The sequence below is a fragment of the Penicillium brevicompactum genome, assembly GCF_028827555.1.
Source record: "Penicillium brevicompactum strain IBT 35665 chromosome Unknown utg000005l_segment0_segment0, whole genome shotgun sequence".
Lineage (NCBI taxonomy): Eukaryota > Fungi > Ascomycota > Eurotiomycetes > Eurotiales > Aspergillaceae > Penicillium > Penicillium brevicompactum.
The window spans coordinates 879,665-897,460 of record NW_026623208.1 but is presented as its reverse complement, the minus strand read 5'-3'; the positions used below and the strand labels follow the sequence as shown (position 1 = coordinate 897,460).

Here is a 17,796-nt window from a genome sequence, read left to right as displayed (position 1 = left end):
CCTAGCAACGGGGATATCCGAAGCTGAAAAAGAGTCATCTATATACTCGGTCCAGATTTCCGCCCGACACTAGATTAGGTCGGATTGACCAGACTAAAATTAACGTTAACCTCTTTGACTGACGCCATGGGGGTCGATCTAAACAGCTAAGAACCGCAAGTGCGTGATGAGTTCCTTGGTTGTTGCAGGGTTGCTGGGGGCAACGGGGCTTTATGCGCTGGATAACCCTTTATAGACGCTTTATTTACTTCGGACCCCCCAACTTGACCCAACTGACATCAGCCCCAATCACGGACCACCTCCACTTTCTTGGTTTTTTTGTGTTTTTTTCATTATAAGAGTATGAGCCCGAGCCTTTTTTTTCTTTTGTAGGCTGGGGAACACCTCACTTCTGTTTCAAACCTCTCTCTCCACTTCTGATCCATCAATGGAGGCTCTACTAGCTCATTCCTTTGATTACCTCTCCTCTTACGAGCCTAGTAAGGTCCGGAAAGGTTTGCGCCAGGTCGAAGGCCTACTCGCCCAGATATGTCTCTCCAAATCAAAACCCGTCAATGACCGACGGAAACCCCGAATGTCCCCGGATATCCCTCAGCCTGTCCCAAAAGCACTATCAGAATTGCGAGATGATCCCGCCTTCCGAGAGTTCTCTAAGCTCCAGGAGAGCTTCCAATGGAACAGTATGTCTTTGATCTTTCCAATCCAACCGACCCTACTAACAGTCCCCAGTCGCAATGCGCCTAGTATCATGTCTCGAACACCTGCTCGGCCGAGGCAGCAACGGCACAAACGACATGCTGATAGTCTGCACCCTCGACCTGATACAAGGTGCTCTCCTCTTACATCCCGGCTCACGAAGCCTTTTCGCCCGCGAAATCTACATGAACCTTCTCCTCGACCTCCTCGACCCAATAAACTGTCCTGCCGTGCAGTCCGCTACCCTCCTCACACTCGTCACCGCTCTTTTGGACTGTCCGGCCAACACCCGTACATTCGAAGATCTAGACGGCCTGCTCACAGTCACATCGCTGTTCAAACAACGCGCCACATCCCGCGAAGTCAAGCTCAAGCTCGTCGAATTCTTATATTTCTACCTCATGCCTGAAACAGCCACTCAAGCACCTGCCTCCCCGCCGGGTCTGCAGCGCAGCCCTAGCAAATTGTCCAACGCGCCTTTCTCGCGCAGTGCTCATGCTGCGGCTAATGCGGCTAGCAAGATGAGTCGCGATACCCGTACAACCGACGAGAAGCAGGCTCTTCTGGGGAGATATTTGAATAACGTCGAGGATCTGGTCGAGGACCTCAAGGAGACAGCTCCGTTCGGAGCAACGGTTTACTAAATGACTCGATTGGCGATGATTGATTCACTGCATCATGACCATATTCAAATGTTTTCGATGCTCGGTGCGACTCATTCGGATTCTTTTTCCACTCTTCTTTTTTCTACTCTTCTTTTTTCTTCTTCTTCTTTTCTCAGCCTCTTTTTTTTATCATTCTGTTCCTTTGAGCCTTTGACTTATGTTCCGTCCGGTACGGCTTTCATGTGATTCCCTGTACTGATGTCCCTCGTTTTGGCCTGTCTTGGTGCTCTCTTTACTCCAGTCTTGGGGTTTTTCTCCATTATGCCCCACTTGGGCTCTTTTTTTTTAACCCAGTCATTTCTCTTGTCTCTTTAATGGCGGCATGATTGTGAACGATTCTTCTCTGTGACTATTCCAAAATGCCATATATCTGATAATGACGAAACATTTTCCAAAAACTTGCGTTGTAAGCCAGCGTAAAAAAACAACGTAGTATGTTGCATCCACTTGCAGTTGCAAGTCAGGTGTTCATCAATCAGGTCCTGATTAGGTGCCTGTTATATTTGTTCGTACCCGCTTTGGTAGGACCTTGGATGATATGTGGGTATTTGAGTGGCTTTAAGATGTGTGGTCCGGCTAGATGTCCAAACTTCCAAGGTTGGGATAAACGCTCGAGCGAGGAGGCGGTATCACGCATTCAATTAAACAAAGGAAGTGAATTATTTCTTTGTGCTTAGGGTCGCACGAGTCATGGGGTTTGAGCCACTGCCATCGGCCATTCCATCAGCCTCACTAATCTCTCATCTCTCAGCCCAGAAATCAATGTGTTAATCTTTCCGATTTCTGCATCAAATGTTGCCCCCAGATACCATGTGTCCTTCAAGATAGCGAGAGTCAGATAAAGGTGAGCAAGAATCGTGAATGAAACGCCTTCTATCACCCCGAAATGTCCATGGAATTCCAACGAGGAGATGAATCCCTGTGAAATAAAACTCGGCCAAGAGGTGACAGCGGCCTCTTCGATCTCCGCCTGGACATCAATATTTGACGAGGGTCGTGATTCGAATCTCTGGAGTCGAAGTGCATATAGCACACGCATGTACGTTTCTTCAAAGATAGTAAGCGCATGGAGCTGCTCCTTCAGAGTGTGACTCTGCTCAGAGTTAGGAAATGTTTGCTCCACGGATGCTATAAGAGCATGTATTAGCGTTCGCAGATCAGAGACTGCCTTGCCGCCTCCAGATGCGAATTTCGAAATTTTTGCGCCTAGTTCCATCGGCACAGTCCCATCTAGTTCAGACCGACAAAGCTTCCAGTCTTCGTGGGAATTTCCGAAATTTAACAGAGCCCTGCATCGACCTGTTTTTACTGTCATCCAGTGGTTTCGTGTGATAGACGCAACGCCGCCCACGAGACGGAGCCAATGCGTTTGCGGTTTACCGGCATTTGACAGATCTAAACTCCCGGGCGAGCTAGACGACGGTTGTGGGAAATTCGTGTCTCCGAATCGAAGAGATGCAAATGCAAATCCGACGATCAGCATTGATCCGGTCATTAATATTTCGGCATTGGATTCATTGACCGACCAAAGCTTTTCCTTGAGGCCTTTGAGACCTAGTTGGTGGTGCTCCACCACTACCCTCAATCTGTCCAACTGTAGACTCTTGGAAAGATGGTCAGGTGAGGTTCGTTGTTCAATGGAGTTTGAGGAATCGTGTGACTGTTCGGTGAGGATATCCAGGCCAGCCAATGCCAAAAGCAGATGCATCAAGAACTCGTTTGCGCCGGCTATCTCCGGGAAAACTCGTTCCCACACCAATGTTTTGGCGGGATTTAATGTCATCTTTTTTGACGTATGCAGAATGAAGTGCTGCAGTAAATTCAGGTCGGTCATGTTGAGGTGACCATCGGGTCGGCCTTCGTCATTTGATGCTCCGGCGGGGCCGAGATTGAAAGACAGAGGGCTGATACCAGCATATTGACCACCTCTTTGGATTGGTAGATCACATTGGCCTGGATCTGAGCTTGGTGTCGTCGCATTAAGATTATGAGAAGCCGGGCGCCTGGGTTTGTTCTTCGTACTCCCTGGGTCTGGGAAGATACATTCACCACCTCGAACAGAGCAACTGCCACACACTGGCTTTTGCTCATCACACTGAAGACCGGATGATTAGTAGAAGCGGCTTCATCTCAAAGTAATGAGTGTACCTTTATTCGTCTCCGCTTGCATGTGTAGCAGCCGCCCCGCGACTTGGTGTGGCTAATTCGGTTCCTGGGCCGAATAGATGGGTTGGCACTAGGGGCTGAAGCGCCACCTGGGCTCTGTGATGGATCGTGCGACATCGCCCAATCGCATGCTTGGGTTGCTTGCTGATTGTTGAGTAAGAAGAGAGTGCATGGGACAGAAAGTTGAGAATGTATGATTGGTGGATTGGCTAATTGGCCTGAGGCATCAACTTTACGCCTTAGGCACCCTAATTTTTCCGATTTAGTAAAAACCACTTGATCAGCCTGAGTGAATCGGGCTCTCGAGCGTCGAGCTCGTTTCTTTATTTACAACATTGCAAAATGAGAATCGTTCAAGGTTTCAAGGCAGCAATTTTGCGATGAGCGGACGCCGCTTAATCTGGCATATGCCACCACCCTATAAAAAAACCTATTTATTCCTTTTTTAACCCAGCTAGCTACAGTGCAGGGCATCAGCCGGGGATTATGTGACTCGGTGTCAGGGGAATGTAGATTTGATGAGGTGAACAGAAGTCGAATCCCGAGGTTGGGGAAATGGGCTTGTTGCACATGGAATTGCCCAGACCTTCACTATTCACTTGCAAGTCCTCCAAAGCTGGAGATACACTGTTCTGCCAAGGATCCAAGGTTACAGGAGTCAATATGCTATATATTCCCATGCCGTCTATTGTTAGCAATCTACAAGATTTTATCCTAGCTACCTGGGCAGGTAGCCTGTGCGTGGACCTACCTAGGGTTTTATTTATAGCAAACTAGATTTCGTGCCGATGATAGCTCCAGGCAAGCGTGGATCCCAACCTTGAAAAGTCAAAGCTTGTAAGGTTATTGGTGAGATTTCCAGGCAGAACAATATTAACAAGCTACAAACCATCAAACGAAAGTCTCTAGTTGTGGAATTTTCATTGAAAGCATCTTAAGACTGTATGCGCGGATCCACATTGTAGTGGAGCCCAGAATTATACTTCGTATTCTCCCGAGATCGTATTTTCGTATTTTCGAATTCTTGGATTCTCCCGCACTTCCTTTTCCTCCTGCTATATTTCTCTGTCTCTTTCCTATCGCCACTGGAATGGTCTTTTTGGTGCACTCTTACAAACCATTACGGCATAGCGGTCGAGTAAAGTATCGAGAGACAAAAACAAAAGGTAGAAGAAGAGAGGAGAGAGAGCTCTCGAGATTGTCTGGTTACTACGTGCGTTGGAGCGAATCCCCACATTTTCGTCTTCTCGTATTCCCGTATCTTCGCATTTTCGTACTCCGTACTAAGATCTTTCAAAGACTCTGTTCGGGGGTTCCATGGACTCGACAGATCAAATGTGTATATAACAGTCCCGAAGTCTCTCTATGCTAGTTGAATAAATCACAGATCTTGTTAAATCCATCTCGTTCCCTGAACCCTATCCTTATTCAAGATGAGCGACCCTGCTGGCGGCGGCGTTGACTTCGCTCTCTATCGCTACACTCCTTCAATTCCGGCAGCAGCGATTTTCGGCGTGGTCTTTATAGGGCTTTCAATTTGGCATCTGATCCGTTTGATCAAGCACCGCTCATATTTCTTCGTTCCGTTTTTAATCGGCCTTCTCCGTAAGAATACTCCCAAGGTCACTGGGATCACCATTGTTCACGAAAACAAGACCGCTAACAATAGTGTTTGTCTCTTTAGTTGAATGCGCTGGGTACTTTGCTCGCATCTTCTCTCATTTTGATACGAAAGCGCTCGGCCCGTATATCGTTCAAACCATGTTGATTCTCGTGGCCCCTCCACTTTTCGCCGCTTCGATCTATATGACACTCGGCAGGATCATTGTCAAGCTTGAAGCCGAAGAGATGTCTCTGGTACCAATCAAGTTTTTGACAAAGGTGTTTGTCGTGGGCGATGTGATATCCTTTCTCCTTCAGTGCGGAGGTATGCATCATAACCCCACATTTATCTTGCCCCGATCAGATGTTAATCATGAATAGGTGGAGGCTACATGGCTGCCGGAACTCTGTCTGCAATGAATATTGGCGAAAATATAGTCATTGGTGGCCTAGCTATACAGCTTCTGTTCTTTGGATTCTTCGTGATTGTGTCGGCAGTCTTCCACTGGCGTGTGAAGAAACGAACAGGATACAGCAACCTGCCCCCCAGAACGAGATCTCAGAGCGTGAGAACCAAAATGACCTGGGAATCTGTCATGTGGGCTCTCTATATCGCCTGTTTGCTTATTCTTGTGCGTTCTATCTTCCGTGTCGCGGAGTTTGTCCAAGGTAATGATGGGTTCATTATGCGGAAAGAGTATCTTCTTTATATCTTTGACGCATGTCTTATGGCCTTGACGGGAATTGTTTTGGCGATATGCCATCCAGGTTCCTTTTTGACTGGCGGGGGAAAGAAGAGAGACTCGGAAATGTCTCTGTATACTCAAAGCTGAACCTTTCACCGGTCTACGAATATGAATGACAAACTTCAAGGTTACTCTGGGATGTAGTATATGTTAGTAAAGCCAACCGGGTCTGCATGTAAAAAAAAATAATTCTTGCCCGGCGGGCGGAGCCGAGGTACAGCCTGGAGCTGGTTATGAGTCAGGCCAAACCTTTACATGGAGCGGAAAGATCCAAGCCTAGACCCAGTGCAAGTTCTAATGCTGTATAAATTGAACGAGCCCCTTTCGTTCTAACTGTGTCGCTAGACTTCAACATCACCTGAGCACCTGTGCACTATGACCACAATTCAAGATATGTTGGCGGCCGAGCCATCTAAAAACTCACAGCCAACTCAATACGTGGATACGGTGGAAGCATACAATAAATGGGCAGAGGTGTGTACAGCTCTATCCGGGAACAATTGTTACCAGCGAAAAATTCATAAATGAAGGAATCGATGAGACTAACGACCAACAGGTCTACGACACAGACGGGAATTTCCTTCAGCGGCTTGACACGATTGAGATGCGCTCACTGCTTCCCCACTTCCTCGATCGCGTGTCCACTCTCCAAGACAAGGTTGAGACCACAGCTGCCAGACCAAGCATCATAGACTTGGGTTGTGGCACAGGTCGGAATACCGTTCAACTACTTAACGCCCTGTCCGCCAGGGAGAATGATACCTTCAATCTCATTGGGCTCGATGCATCACCTGGTATGCTCGATGTGGCGCGGACTGCGTTGAAAGAACACGCAACAAAGCAAACAAGCCCCCAGCCCGTTTCACTGGACATTCTGGATATACTGCAGACTGCGTCGTCATCACAGCTGCCGCCGTCAATTGGTGCAGGAGCTTCGGGTGTGATAAGCACGCTTGTGCTAGAGCACATCCCATTGGCACAGTTTTTTGCGGTTGCTTCGATGATAATGAGACCTGGCGCGTATCTCCTGGTGACGAATATGCATGAAGAGATGGGGATGCAGAGCCAAGCTGGATTCACTGATCCAGAGAGCGGAGTTAAGATTCGGCCTACAAGTTATTGCCACGCTATTCCCGATGTCTTGAAGGCAGCCCAAGAGGCAGGATTTTCGGTAGCAAATATTGACGAAAACGACGTGACTAGCAACTGCGAAAAAGGGGTGATCATTAGAGGCGTTGACGAGGAATTAAAGCATGTGCTAGGCGCCCGGGCAGGGAAATGGGTAGGGGTCAAGGTTTGGTTCGGGATTTGCTTCAGAAAGGCGAGCGAGTGACAAGAGACATCCGGCAAGAAATAATGAATACAAGAGTAGAATTCAGCCAGAGGAGATATTAATTTTCAGGATCATTGTGATACCAGGTCGCTGTTATACATTCAGAAGAACTTGAGTAGTCTGTCACGGTGTTGTACAAGGTTGGGATGCTCTTTGAGCAATTGTCCCAGTCGGTTTCGCTTCCAACCCATGGAGTCGTCCAGGATCAGTTGTGTGTATGCGAAAACGCTGGCGTCGAAAAGGCCAGGGTTTGGTCGACCGAAGAAGTGCTCGTCTTCGCCGAGCAGGGTGGATAGCGCCTCGAATGCGCCACCCGCATCGCCCTCTAGGTCGGCGGCATCAATATATCGGGAAGTCTTTAGAAGTTCGTCGCGAGCAGCCTGTTGGAGTTGGTGACTGAGAGTGGCGCGGACAAGCGCATTCGATGTTGCGGGGTTCACGTAAAGTCGGCGCGCAACGGCGTCAAAGTTCTCGCTATCAAGGTAGAGCATGTATAGCTGAATGTGTCAGTAGAGTTCATTTCCGCACCGATTGATAGTCATGGCGTCCAGCTTACCCAAGCATTACGTATCCGGTGGTCCAGAAGCGAGGCGTACACTTCGAAACGCAGATTCAGTTGTTGTTCCTCCTCGCAGTGGACTTGCTCAATAGCCCATTTTTGGAGACTGTGCGACGGGATTGGGTTGGAGACATCTGTAGGAAGGGAGGGAATGAGGAAGGGCAGGGCGCCAGTGGGAGATGCGTGATTGTTAGAGGAGGTGACCTCGAAGTCGATTCCGACGAACTTCAAGTATGCCTAGACCGAGTCAATTAGCATAATTCTGACAGACGTTGCTATGCGCGACTTTCTACAACGAAGAACACACCTGCCACTTCAGACATTGAGGGTTGAAGGAGGGTCGGCCCTGTCGTGCTCCACGCGCATTGGTAAAGACAAATAGCTGGTTGGCGGTGTCATTGGACTGGGAGCGCTGAGGGATCTCGTTTGCGGGATAGGTGGTCAATGGGAATTTGTCAAAAAGGCGCTTAATTGGAGCAGGGACGGTAAAGAAACCCTTCCCCGGAGTGTCAGACATTGTGCAGATATGGTCGAGAAGGAGAAGTTCGTCATCGAAACAATCCCCGAAAAGACGCCAAGCCCAAACAGGAAGTCATTGCCTGACTTACCTAATGGGCCCAGGTACCGATCTCCCCGCACCTTTGTCTTTTCCCTCTGGACTCTATGCAGATTTCAGGCTTCGTGTGATAGATCGCATGGACTGGTACTACTCGCTGCCACTGTAACGGACTTCCCATCGCCAAATCGGCCTTTTTTCCGGTCCTCCCGCGCAAACGTTGAACCTCCACTTCGTTCCGTCTCGACTCCACTCTGATCATCATTTTCTGACTTCGACCACATGCATATGGCTTAGGTCGCCGTTGAACACGAGGCGTTGGATCTTATTGGGAAAGGCAAATTGCATGCGCCGGGTACCGAGGCAAATATTCTTGGATGCGACGTCTCGAATTCATTTTGCAGCTCATAAACTCGACCGAACCATACATACCGTTTCGCAAATATGCCTCTCGACGAAGAAGGCGCTAAGTGGTCCTGGTATGACAACACCTGCTCGATTTCCAACGTAGCCAGTCTAACTAGTTGCAGCGAACCCTGCATTCGAGGGCATCGGTCATCGAAATGTCAACACTTCGATAGACTCATGATGAAGGTCCCAAAGGCCGGGCGCCCTCTTGCGAAATGTCCTCACCCGAAAGGAACATGTAGCTGTCAGAAGACATATGCTGTGATGGTTCGCATTCCCAAAGGTATGAGCTTGCTGCCGGCTATTCATACACATCGTTCCTCTGTGCTAACGGGCTTGTCCCAGGCTCGTCTTGCTTGTGTCGGCCACTTTATGAAGTTCCCATGGATGGCAATGAAACAACACAATCTCCGACGTCTTCCGTCCCTTCGACGTCGTCACCAGCTCCTGGCAAAGTCCAAAAGTCTGGGAGGAGACAGAGCACTATGCAAGCAGCACCCCAGAATATTGCAAGGGCATTAGACAACATGCCACATAATCTCAAATTCGAGGATGGAGCAACAGGCTTCATGTCGAATCGTCCTTCGCAACCAGATTTAGATGATTTGACTACACCTTCGTCTTTGAACAACGGCCAAGCACCATCCCCGCAAGATCCCGCCAAACAAAGCCCATCACCTCCGGTATCGAGTTGCTGCGCTCAAAAGCCCAAGGCAGATTCTCCAACTCCCGCGCCGGCCACGGCAAAGACCCCGCAGCCAGTTCAAAATGGAGGTTCTTGTTGTGGCTCCCGTCCCGCCGCAGCAAGCCAGCCCGAGCACCAAGAACCCAACAAGCAGAGCTTCCAACAACCTCCCGCGTGGAATGATCAATCTTACATGCAATATAGCAATCCACAGATGGCTTCTTGGCAGAACCTGACACCCGTTCCGCATGGAAGCTACATGCACCCTGCCATGGGTCAAGCGCAACCCCAGCAACCATTCTCTCAAAACGGGTATATGCAAATGTTGCCGCCACACTCTCAACCATCAATGTCTCACAATGGGATGTCCCTCGGCGTGACCCCACCCCCAACAAGCATGGCCTATCATAACTCAATGAATGGCCTTGGCATCACTCAGCCTCCTATGAATTCTTTAATGCTCAACCAGCCTCAATCTTCATTTGCCGCTGCCCCGGGTGGTGACCCCTGCCACGATTGTAGCTGTGGAGAAGATTGTCAATGTTTGGGATGTGCAGCTCACCCCTTCAACACTACAACACGAAAGCATGTACAAGAGATGGGTGCGATGATTACACTCAACGGCGACGAGAGAAGGGCCGACACCATCAATCCCTACCAATCCTCGCCTTTCCAAGGTGCAGCGCCTTCGGGTGCATTCCCTTATTATGTGCAAAGCACACCGCATTTGGATCATGGCTTCCAGTCCAATCCCTACAATGGATATTCAGATCCCAACTCCGCCTTACCTAGTGGCTACTCTTCTCCGCTGGGATCATCAAATCATCAAATCAACCAGCAACTGATGCACCCATCGGAATACTACACCTTGGAATACCCAGTCGGACTGCCGAGTGCCTGTTCCGACGTGACTGGCAGTTGTCAGTGTGGTAGTGATTGCAGCTGTGTAGGATGCCTCACTCATAGCGGCCACAGCGGCTTCTCTTTGGACATGTCTGTGCCCGAAAATCCTGTTTCCGACACCACTGAGCTGCGAAACTCGCCTCATCTACCGCCAACAAGCTCCGCCATGTCTCACCCTTCTCAAAACCCATCTCTGGACAATATGTCTGTGCCGTGCTTAAGCCCGCGCACTTTGGAAACTTCTATGATCTAATTGATCGTACCGCTAGATTTGTCACATCTGGCAGATTGCTTCTCCGCTCCTCTTTTGCCTGTCTGATTATGGATGATTTATGATGTTCGATGATACCCTATCTAGAATTTATGCTCTAGACGGCCTCAAATGTTAGATTGCATGTTTTGATACGAGTGGCACGTTCTCTCCGAAGCTGAAAATCAAGTACAACATAGACTTTCGATTTCAAGTGCGTGAACTTTGGAATAAAAGTGACGTGCGCGTGTGACAATCCAGATTGTAATCAACCTGGCCATCCAGCCCGCCCTGGGATATCATAATTCTTAAACAAAATGTAGTAAAGGTAGTGTACAGATGAAAGATACCTAGGCACCATGCGCAAACCAAACCAAACAATCAGGCCTTATTCCACTTGCCAAACTTGATGTAATCGTCATAGAGCGACTTGAAAACAGCACGGCCAGAGACATCCAACGCGGCATTCAGTGCACGCATAGACTCCCGAGACATGACATCCAGAGCAGCATAAAGACCGGGCATGATGGCAGCCTTGACATCTGGCGACAATGACCCGCGAAGCGAGGACTGTGCGTATTCCATGACAACGTACTGGAGGTACTGACCAGCGATGCGCTTAGCTTTCTTAGTCTGATCGGTCAGGGCATCGCGAGATGAACCGGCTTGGGGACGAAGGACCGCTGAGACAGTGGGATCGCAGAGTGAGGTGAGCAGACGAGTGTAGTAGGTTGCGTGGGAGGATTCCAGAGGAGCAAGCCAGAAGGGCTGGGAAAGGGTTGTCTGCGAGCGTGCGGAACGGCCGCGCTTACGGGAGCGGGCGAAGAGGCAGCCCAGGAGACGTTGCATGGCGTTCACCACGAGGTGGAAACGACCGCCGACCTTCAGACGCTGGAGACTGAGGACAACGCCCATGAGGCGACACAGGCGCGTGTAGATGGTTGGGGCGTAGTCGGGAGAAATCTGCGGTCCGATCTTGGATGCCGCGCTTGCGATGGCGGCCAGAATGGCGTCGATGTTGCACTGGGATAAGCAACGAGTTTGGCTACGAAGGAGTTGGTCCAAACATTCGGATGCGAGGCAGAACTGGTCGATGCTGGTACTCTGCGAGATGGCTTCGGCCAGGGCAGTGCAGAGCAGGGAGATCTCTCGTGCGGTGGCACTCTCCTTATCTTCCACAGTGGGCAGAGAGGCAACAGCGAGGTAGATGACAAGCAGCCTGTATCCCGCATTTTGACCAAGCAAGCCAAGGCCGCGAACCTCGCAGATCGCCTGAGTAATTCTTTCCATGGGCATCGAGCGGAATCGTTCCGTGGTAGTGCGGATGAAAAGCTGCTGGTCCTCGTCATAGAGAGATTGAAGGCTGAGAGACTCAGCGCACTGCAGGACTGGCTGAGCAATGTTCTTCTCAGGCCCCTTGTTGGCAAGAAGTCGGCGTCGGATCAAACGCGTGGGACCTGAATCGATAGACATCTCCATATAGTTCTCGATCTTGGACAAGAACTTTTCCACTTCAATGTTGTTGGTGGCCAGATCTTCGAAATCTTCGAGAGCGTCGATCGTCTTGATAAGAGTGATTGTCTCCTCCAACTTGCCCTTCCTGCACTGGTCTTTGACATACTTCATATCAGCCAAGACCAAGTCGAAGACCTTCTGACGACACTCGCTAAGTTCTGTTTCTGAGAACGCATTCTGCAGTTGCTTGCGGTGAACCCAAAGCTCCGACAAAGTCAATCGCAACAGGAAGCAGGCCATAGAGTCACGGTCGATCTGTCTCATCTTGGAAGTTTGTTTCGACGCTCTGCTGAAGAGTTTCTTAAACAACTTCTTCCGATCATTTTCGGACAGAACCAAAAGCTTGGCCGAAATTGCACGCCACAGACCTCGGAATGATTTCATGATCAAAAGGTCGTGTTCAGTACCCTCCAATGGCACTGCACGGGCAACGGTCCAGATAGGTTCCCAGTCACTGGTAAGTGTAGCTTCGCACTTGGGCATAGCGGCCAATTTGGCCATCATTGTCAGGATACCAACCAAGACTTCGGGTGAGCTATCTTGCTGGAGCAAAACACTTTGCAACTTGTTCAGAATATTGGTCCTCAAGCCCTTTGTGATCAACGAAGCTGGAACCCGTTGCAAGCTTTCGATAAGAAGTCGTCTGTTGGAAGAATCTTGCTCAATGCTTTCGTTGAGAAGCAGAGAGAGATCGGATACAATAAAAGGAGCATTGAGCATGTACTCGTGGCACACGACGCTGGCCCAAGCTTGAAGGAATCTTGCTTCTTCCGCAACAGCCTCCAAAGGCAATGAAGAAGAGCGATACTGAGCAGCTGCCAAGGACAAAATGTGCTGGAAAAGTCGTGATCGATCCTCAGAGCCAATGAGCGACCAAACTTCTGGGACTCTAACGAGAGCCAGGAAATAGGCCAGACCAAGGTCAGTTTCTGATAGAACGGTGTCTGTTCGACCATTCCATGGCGCTTTCATAGACTTTTTAGCATCTTTCATGGAGACGGAAGTGATCAGGTTGGTGACATCCTTGGTTGTCTTGATGAAGGAACCCAGGTGCGCATCACTCGCGTGTGCTCTGATGGCGACGATTGAGAAACGATATGATTCCCAAGACTCCAACGCAGCAAGCTGCTTCTTGCCCAAGTCCTTGTGGTTGCGATGGATGGTTTTTTCGGCGACTTCAACCAATCCAATGATTTTGTGTGCTAGTGTGGTATCGGCTGACTGCAGAGTATTCTCCAACATGTTGCGAAGCAAGCGCCACAATCGCCATCGCCAGTGCAAGGCCTGCTTGGAAGAAAGTGTAGAGCTCAAAGTCTCGAGGAGATGAGACAAGGTCTTCTCGGAATCCGCAAATGGCGGGACACGGCCACGGAAACTTGCTTCGACAATGACCAATTTTGCGTAAGATTGAGCGTTATCAGCAACCTTGCCGGTATCGTCTCTAGTCTGTTCAGCGGCGGTGGCCAATTGAGCGGCAACCTGTGGCTCAGTGAGAGAAGTCCGCATCAACTCCGCGTACACATCCGAAAGATCATCGTCCTCCCAGACCGAGAAAAGTGCCAGATTACTGTTATCCTGGCGAGCTTCCTCAATGGCGATGAGCTGGTTGTGCCACACTTCCATGAAAGTAGACAGATCTCTTGCGGCAGCAAAACCGCGCAAAAGAGGAATCACGATCTTATCCTTAATCACTTTGTATTCCTTGTTGCTTCGGGTACCGGCTTCACGCCAGTGCAATGCGATTTTGTCGAACAATGCGCCAAGGAGCTTGCGGGAATCACGCAACCCGGAGTTTGGCAGGAAAACGTCAACACCAAGACTAATGAACAGAGCTGTTACGTTCCATTGAACCTTCTCGAGGCCTGGCTCGAACAGACCAGTGTAGTTCGCATGTGCCATGATAGTATGCAAAGAAAGGCCAACGTTTCGGTCGAACGCTACCTGCAAGAGCTGCTCCAGCACTAAAATAAACTTGGATGAGAAAGTCGCAAAGTCTTCCTCCTTTGCAGTGGAGAATGACAGCTCTGCAACAGCGACGAACAAAGTTTCCAGCCACGGGGCTTCATGTGTCTGTCGTCGGAAAACATCTCTTGGAACGGCACGCACGGCGTTATCAAAGAGCTCGGGGAGAAGCTCAACTGATCGCCAAGGTTGCACACACCCTTCATTGGATGCTTTGCTTTCTTTCGCCACAGCGAACTCGCGGATGATCGGTCTGAAAGTATCTGTTACTGGTTTGACTGAACTCCAGTCAGGTTCATCTTTAGAGTAATCGATTCCAGATCCTCCACGCTCGAAAAAGGCCGCACGAGCTGGGAGCAGAACATGGAGTGCGATAATGCGCTCAATTGAGTGGAGAAGGTGAGCACGCTCATCGGTATCAAGATTGGCAGATCGCACGCAGTGCTGCAGTCTCAGCGCGTGGGCAAAGCAGTGTCTCGCGAAAAATTCGTTGCTCGATTTGTTGTCCGCGTCATCTTCGCGGTATGACCTCAACTCCCACAGTTCCACCGCAGAGGGGAAGACGTACAACAAGTGCTGCAGATCGGTTGTTTGTCCCGCGTTTGAGAACTGCTTAGCGGCCACGGCAGCCACCCGGAAGGATCGGCCCAGCAGCATGGCAACGGCCTCGGGTTCACTCCTCAGAGCGAGCTTAAGATGTGAGTTCGCAACCCCATTGGTACTGAGGATACGCTGCGAAAGAGTCATGAATCCATGCAGACAATCCAAGGCGCGGATGAATGCGAGGAAGCATGCCGCGGGGTTCTGTCGCTCCTTGTCCTGTTCCATAGGATCTGCGTCGGTCTCGGTCGTCATCCTCTTGCGCTTTTTCCCTTGACTTCCTCGGCGATCATCACGAGGCGGGGAGCCGGTCAGGGTGTGACTAGACTCGGAGTCTGAGCTGAAACTTGCAAGTCCACTCCCAATGCCGGCAAAAATATCGGTTTCCAGATCGGCAAAGGTATCGCATAAGATCGACAAGAACTTTTGGTCCTTGAGAATGGCGGCAAGGTTCTTGGGCGAGATCAAGTCAATAAGTTGTCGCAATAGCAGGAACGATGATGCATCGACTCTGTAGTTCTTCCCACTTCGTAGTCTCTTCAATAGCCATCGTAGGACCCATTCCTCCTTCGGGGTGGCGTTTGTTTGAATCCGAACATCGCGGTGAACTTCCGGGTGACTTTCGCACAGTGCCAAATCCAAGCCTAAAATTTTCGCCGCGTCGTGTAGCTGGGTGGTGGGATTGGCGGTACCCTTCTCAAGGCGGAGGAGCGCCTCTTGCGAAGAGCGCGGATGCTGTTGCAGCAACATGTTAGATCTCGGATTATATAGAACTCAGCAGTTCAGTTCAAGAAGTAAGTACCTCCGCAAGCAACGGCATCTCGAAAAAAGCAAACTCAGGTTGGTTGTGAGTGATCTTGTGGAGGAGCAAAAAAAGAGACCGAAAAGAAAAGCCGCAGATATCTCCGACCGCCTTTGCCCGAGTTCAACTCGGTCTGTTTCAACGCCCTCCCTGCGCTACTCACGCCTACGTTCACCTCTCCAATCCCATATCATTGCAACAAGTATGTTGTTCAGCTGGTCGAGTCAGCTTGAGTTTGAGAGCTCTTTACTAATTTGTTGCTAGATTTCCCGCAATGGCTGAATCCAACGAATCCGGGCCGATCGCGCGGGCTACCAAGCCTGTCAGCGAGGCTTTGCTTAACGAGAAGGTATGCGATAGTCTCTACTCCTGAATGAATGAAATTTCTTCCCCAACCTCGGACTATGAGCGACTTCATTTGGACACACGTGAGGATTTTAAGCTAATTTCGAACTCTGATTGTTTAGTGGGACCGCGCCATCTCCTCCGTCATCATCAAGTCCTCCCTCGGTCTTTCTTTCGGTGTTGTCTTCTCCGTCCTCCTGTTCAAGCGCCGAGCTTGGCCCGCGTGGGTTGGTCTCGGCTTCGGTGCCGGACGTGCTTGGGAAGAGGCTGATGGTATGTTTATATCGAACACCAAACTATGCAGACTTGGAAGGAGTCACGGAGCCAATCGGAATCGTGGTGCCACCTCCAGACAGACTGTTTCAAGCTTGAATCCCATGTTCACGCCGAATATATCTGATCTCGACTGTGGCCCGGCTATCCGCTTTTCCCCGATCTCTCTGTTCCGAGGTTTCGCTGTTCAAAGAAAAGTGACTGAGCTAACTTTTCTTTAGCTTCCTTCCGCCGTGGTGACTCGCCTATCAGAGATGCTCTGCGCCGCTAAGAATTGGAGCTTAAGCGTGTACGATATATTGTACAGGAAGCAGAAACTCATCAAGCAATGATGGGTTGGGCCCCGAGAAGAGATTTGGTAGAGTTGGGTTTCACCAAACGATTGTCATTGCCGTGCGAGGTATTCCTTAGTTTTGTTACGTCTCCTCAGTGAAGGACCGTGGTTTCAAAATAAAAACCAAGTTCTTCCGAGCGAGACTTCTTTTATAACACGCCATTCCCGTCATTGATTTGCCAAGTCCAATTAGACCAAGAACAACGTGATCCGCCAAAAACGTCTATGCTCGCTTAGTTTGAAGTTTGTTATGGGTCGACAGGTAGGGATTTTATAAGCAAGCCCAAGACCCGGGCTGTCGCTATAAATCCTACTTGCAAGTCTCGGCTCCAACCTTGGAATTCGAAGCATCCCGAGGTCAATTGCAGATCTCGGGACAGTCGAAGCTTTATAGCCCGTAGCAAATCTCAGATCTACCCAAGGTTTCCAGAACCTTGGAAGCTTTGGAATAACAATGGCACCTGCACGGGTAGGCCCGACACCATTCATCCAAGCTAGGTGCCCAGGTGGATCGTTCTATGATTTTGTTATTGAAGGGATGGGGGGTGGGGGCACGAGACTCGACTCCAGAAGACTGACGAAAAGCGTCGTCAATCTCAGAGGTTCAACGAAAGCCAATCGCTCGGTAACAGGATTCAGCATGTATAGCCGGGGTAATTATGCAAAGCTCTAATCAACACATCATCATCCGCTAGCTCCCCAGGGCGGGGGCATATTGGTAATGGCGGGGATTTCTGGGTGCCTCCGGAACTCGGAGGCACTATGGAGCCCTGGAGTATGGCTTAAGGTAATGCAACATGTAACTCCCAGGAGAAGGAAGCCATGTGGAAGCTCAACCTTGCCATTAGGAAACCTAAGTCTAAGCTCGGACGGGTCGTAAGCAAGCCGGTGGATTGAGAGAATGGAGGAAGTCCAATGAGAAGGGGGAAGGGTCATGTGACATTAAGTTATTACTCGATCACATCGAGTCAGCGTTAGTTTAGCTTTCTTTTCTATCTCCAGCTTTTCTCCATACTGTCGGGTGTGGGCAGATTAGATACCAGAATGGCCAATCAAAGCCCCGGCTTTACCCTTCGGTGGCCAAAGTGGATCTCTGGACTACCTTTCCTCAGATAACGGTTACTCGAGTCGTTCGGTCACTGAGAATGATAGCACCCGTGGACGTCGTTAAGGTGTAGTCCACATGCATCTCGGAACGTGTGGGATCCCACTCCGGCTTATCGCGCTAGGTAATCCCTTATATCATTTGCATCCAGAATATTATATCAAGCTGCCCCCCGTCATTGTAGCTGGCTTTCAACATTTTCAATTACATTCAAATACTATTTCCCGAGTATTGAGTCTTTTGTTTCGACCAAATCCAACCTTATAAACCTATACAAGTATCTCATCTCTA

At 49.7% G+C, this 17,796-nt stretch overlaps 7 protein-coding genes across 7 annotated transcripts; 4 read left to right on the top strand and 3 right to left on the bottom strand.

Annotated features, from left to right (window-relative positions):
- Nucleotides 1–427: 427 nt before the first annotated feature.
- Nucleotides 428–1,340, top strand: N7506_006152 (cell division control protein 14; the record flags this gene model as incomplete). The annotated part of the gene is made up of 2 exons (XM_056955445.1): nucleotides 428–680; nucleotides 730–1,340. 2 exons carry the CDS (start codon nucleotides 428–430, stop codon nucleotides 1,338–1,340), a joined length of 864 nt encoding a protein of 287 aa, XP_056809779.1.
- Nucleotides 1,341–2,049: 709 nt separating this feature from the next.
- On the bottom strand, nucleotides 2,050–3,644 carry N7506_006151 (Zn(II)2Cys6 transcription factor domain-containing protein; the record flags this gene model as incomplete). Its single annotated transcript, XM_056955444.1, has 2 exons — nucleotides 2,050–3,456; nucleotides 3,510–3,644. 2 exons carry the CDS (start codon nucleotides 3,642–3,644, stop codon nucleotides 2,050–2,052), a joined length of 1,542 nt encoding a protein of 513 aa, XP_056809778.1.
- A 1,316-nt stretch (nucleotides 3,645–4,960) lies between these two features.
- On the top strand, nucleotides 4,961–7,208 carry N7506_006150 (uncharacterized protein; the record flags this gene model as incomplete). The annotated part of the gene is made up of 5 exons (XM_056955443.1): nucleotides 4,961–5,132; nucleotides 5,212–5,454; nucleotides 5,511–5,761; nucleotides 6,221–6,349; nucleotides 6,432–7,208. 5 exons carry the CDS (start codon nucleotides 4,961–4,963, stop codon nucleotides 7,206–7,208), a joined length of 1,572 nt encoding a protein of 523 aa, XP_056809777.1.
- A 101-nt stretch (nucleotides 7,209–7,309) lies between these two features.
- Nucleotides 7,310–8,284, bottom strand: N7506_006149 (putative mitochondrial outer membrane protein (Sam35); the record flags this gene model as incomplete). Its single annotated transcript, XM_056955442.1, has 3 exons — nucleotides 7,310–7,705; nucleotides 7,765–8,004; nucleotides 8,075–8,284. The coding sequence occupies 3 exons, from the start codon at nucleotides 8,282–8,284 to the stop codon at nucleotides 7,310–7,312; spliced, it is 846 nt and encodes a 281-aa protein (XP_056809776.1).
- A 483-nt stretch (nucleotides 8,285–8,767) lies between these two features.
- N7506_006148 (copper fist DNA-binding domain-containing protein) lies at nucleotides 8,768–10,572 on the top strand (the record flags this gene model as incomplete). Its single annotated transcript, XM_056955441.1, has 3 exons — nucleotides 8,768–8,802; nucleotides 8,854–9,014; nucleotides 9,077–10,572. The coding sequence occupies 3 exons, from the start codon at nucleotides 8,768–8,770 to the stop codon at nucleotides 10,570–10,572; spliced, it is 1,692 nt and encodes a 563-aa protein (XP_056809775.1).
- Nucleotides 10,573–10,950: 378 nt separating this feature from the next.
- N7506_006147 (ribosome biogenesis protein URB2) lies at nucleotides 10,951–15,396 on the bottom strand (the record flags this gene model as incomplete). Its single annotated transcript, XM_056955440.1, has 1 exon — nucleotides 10,951–15,396. The coding sequence occupies one exon, from the start codon at nucleotides 15,394–15,396 to the stop codon at nucleotides 10,951–10,953; it is 4,446 nt and encodes a 1,481-aa protein (XP_056809774.1).
- A 326-nt stretch (nucleotides 15,397–15,722) lies between these two features.
- Nucleotides 15,723–16,337, top strand: N7506_006146 (MICOS complex subunit MIC10; the record flags this gene model as incomplete). The annotated part of the gene is made up of 3 exons (XM_056955439.1): nucleotides 15,723–15,797; nucleotides 15,916–16,066; nucleotides 16,288–16,337. 3 exons carry the CDS (start codon nucleotides 15,723–15,725, stop codon nucleotides 16,335–16,337), a joined length of 276 nt encoding a protein of 91 aa, XP_056809773.1.
- Between the last annotated feature and the right edge of the window lie 1,459 nt (nucleotides 16,338–17,796).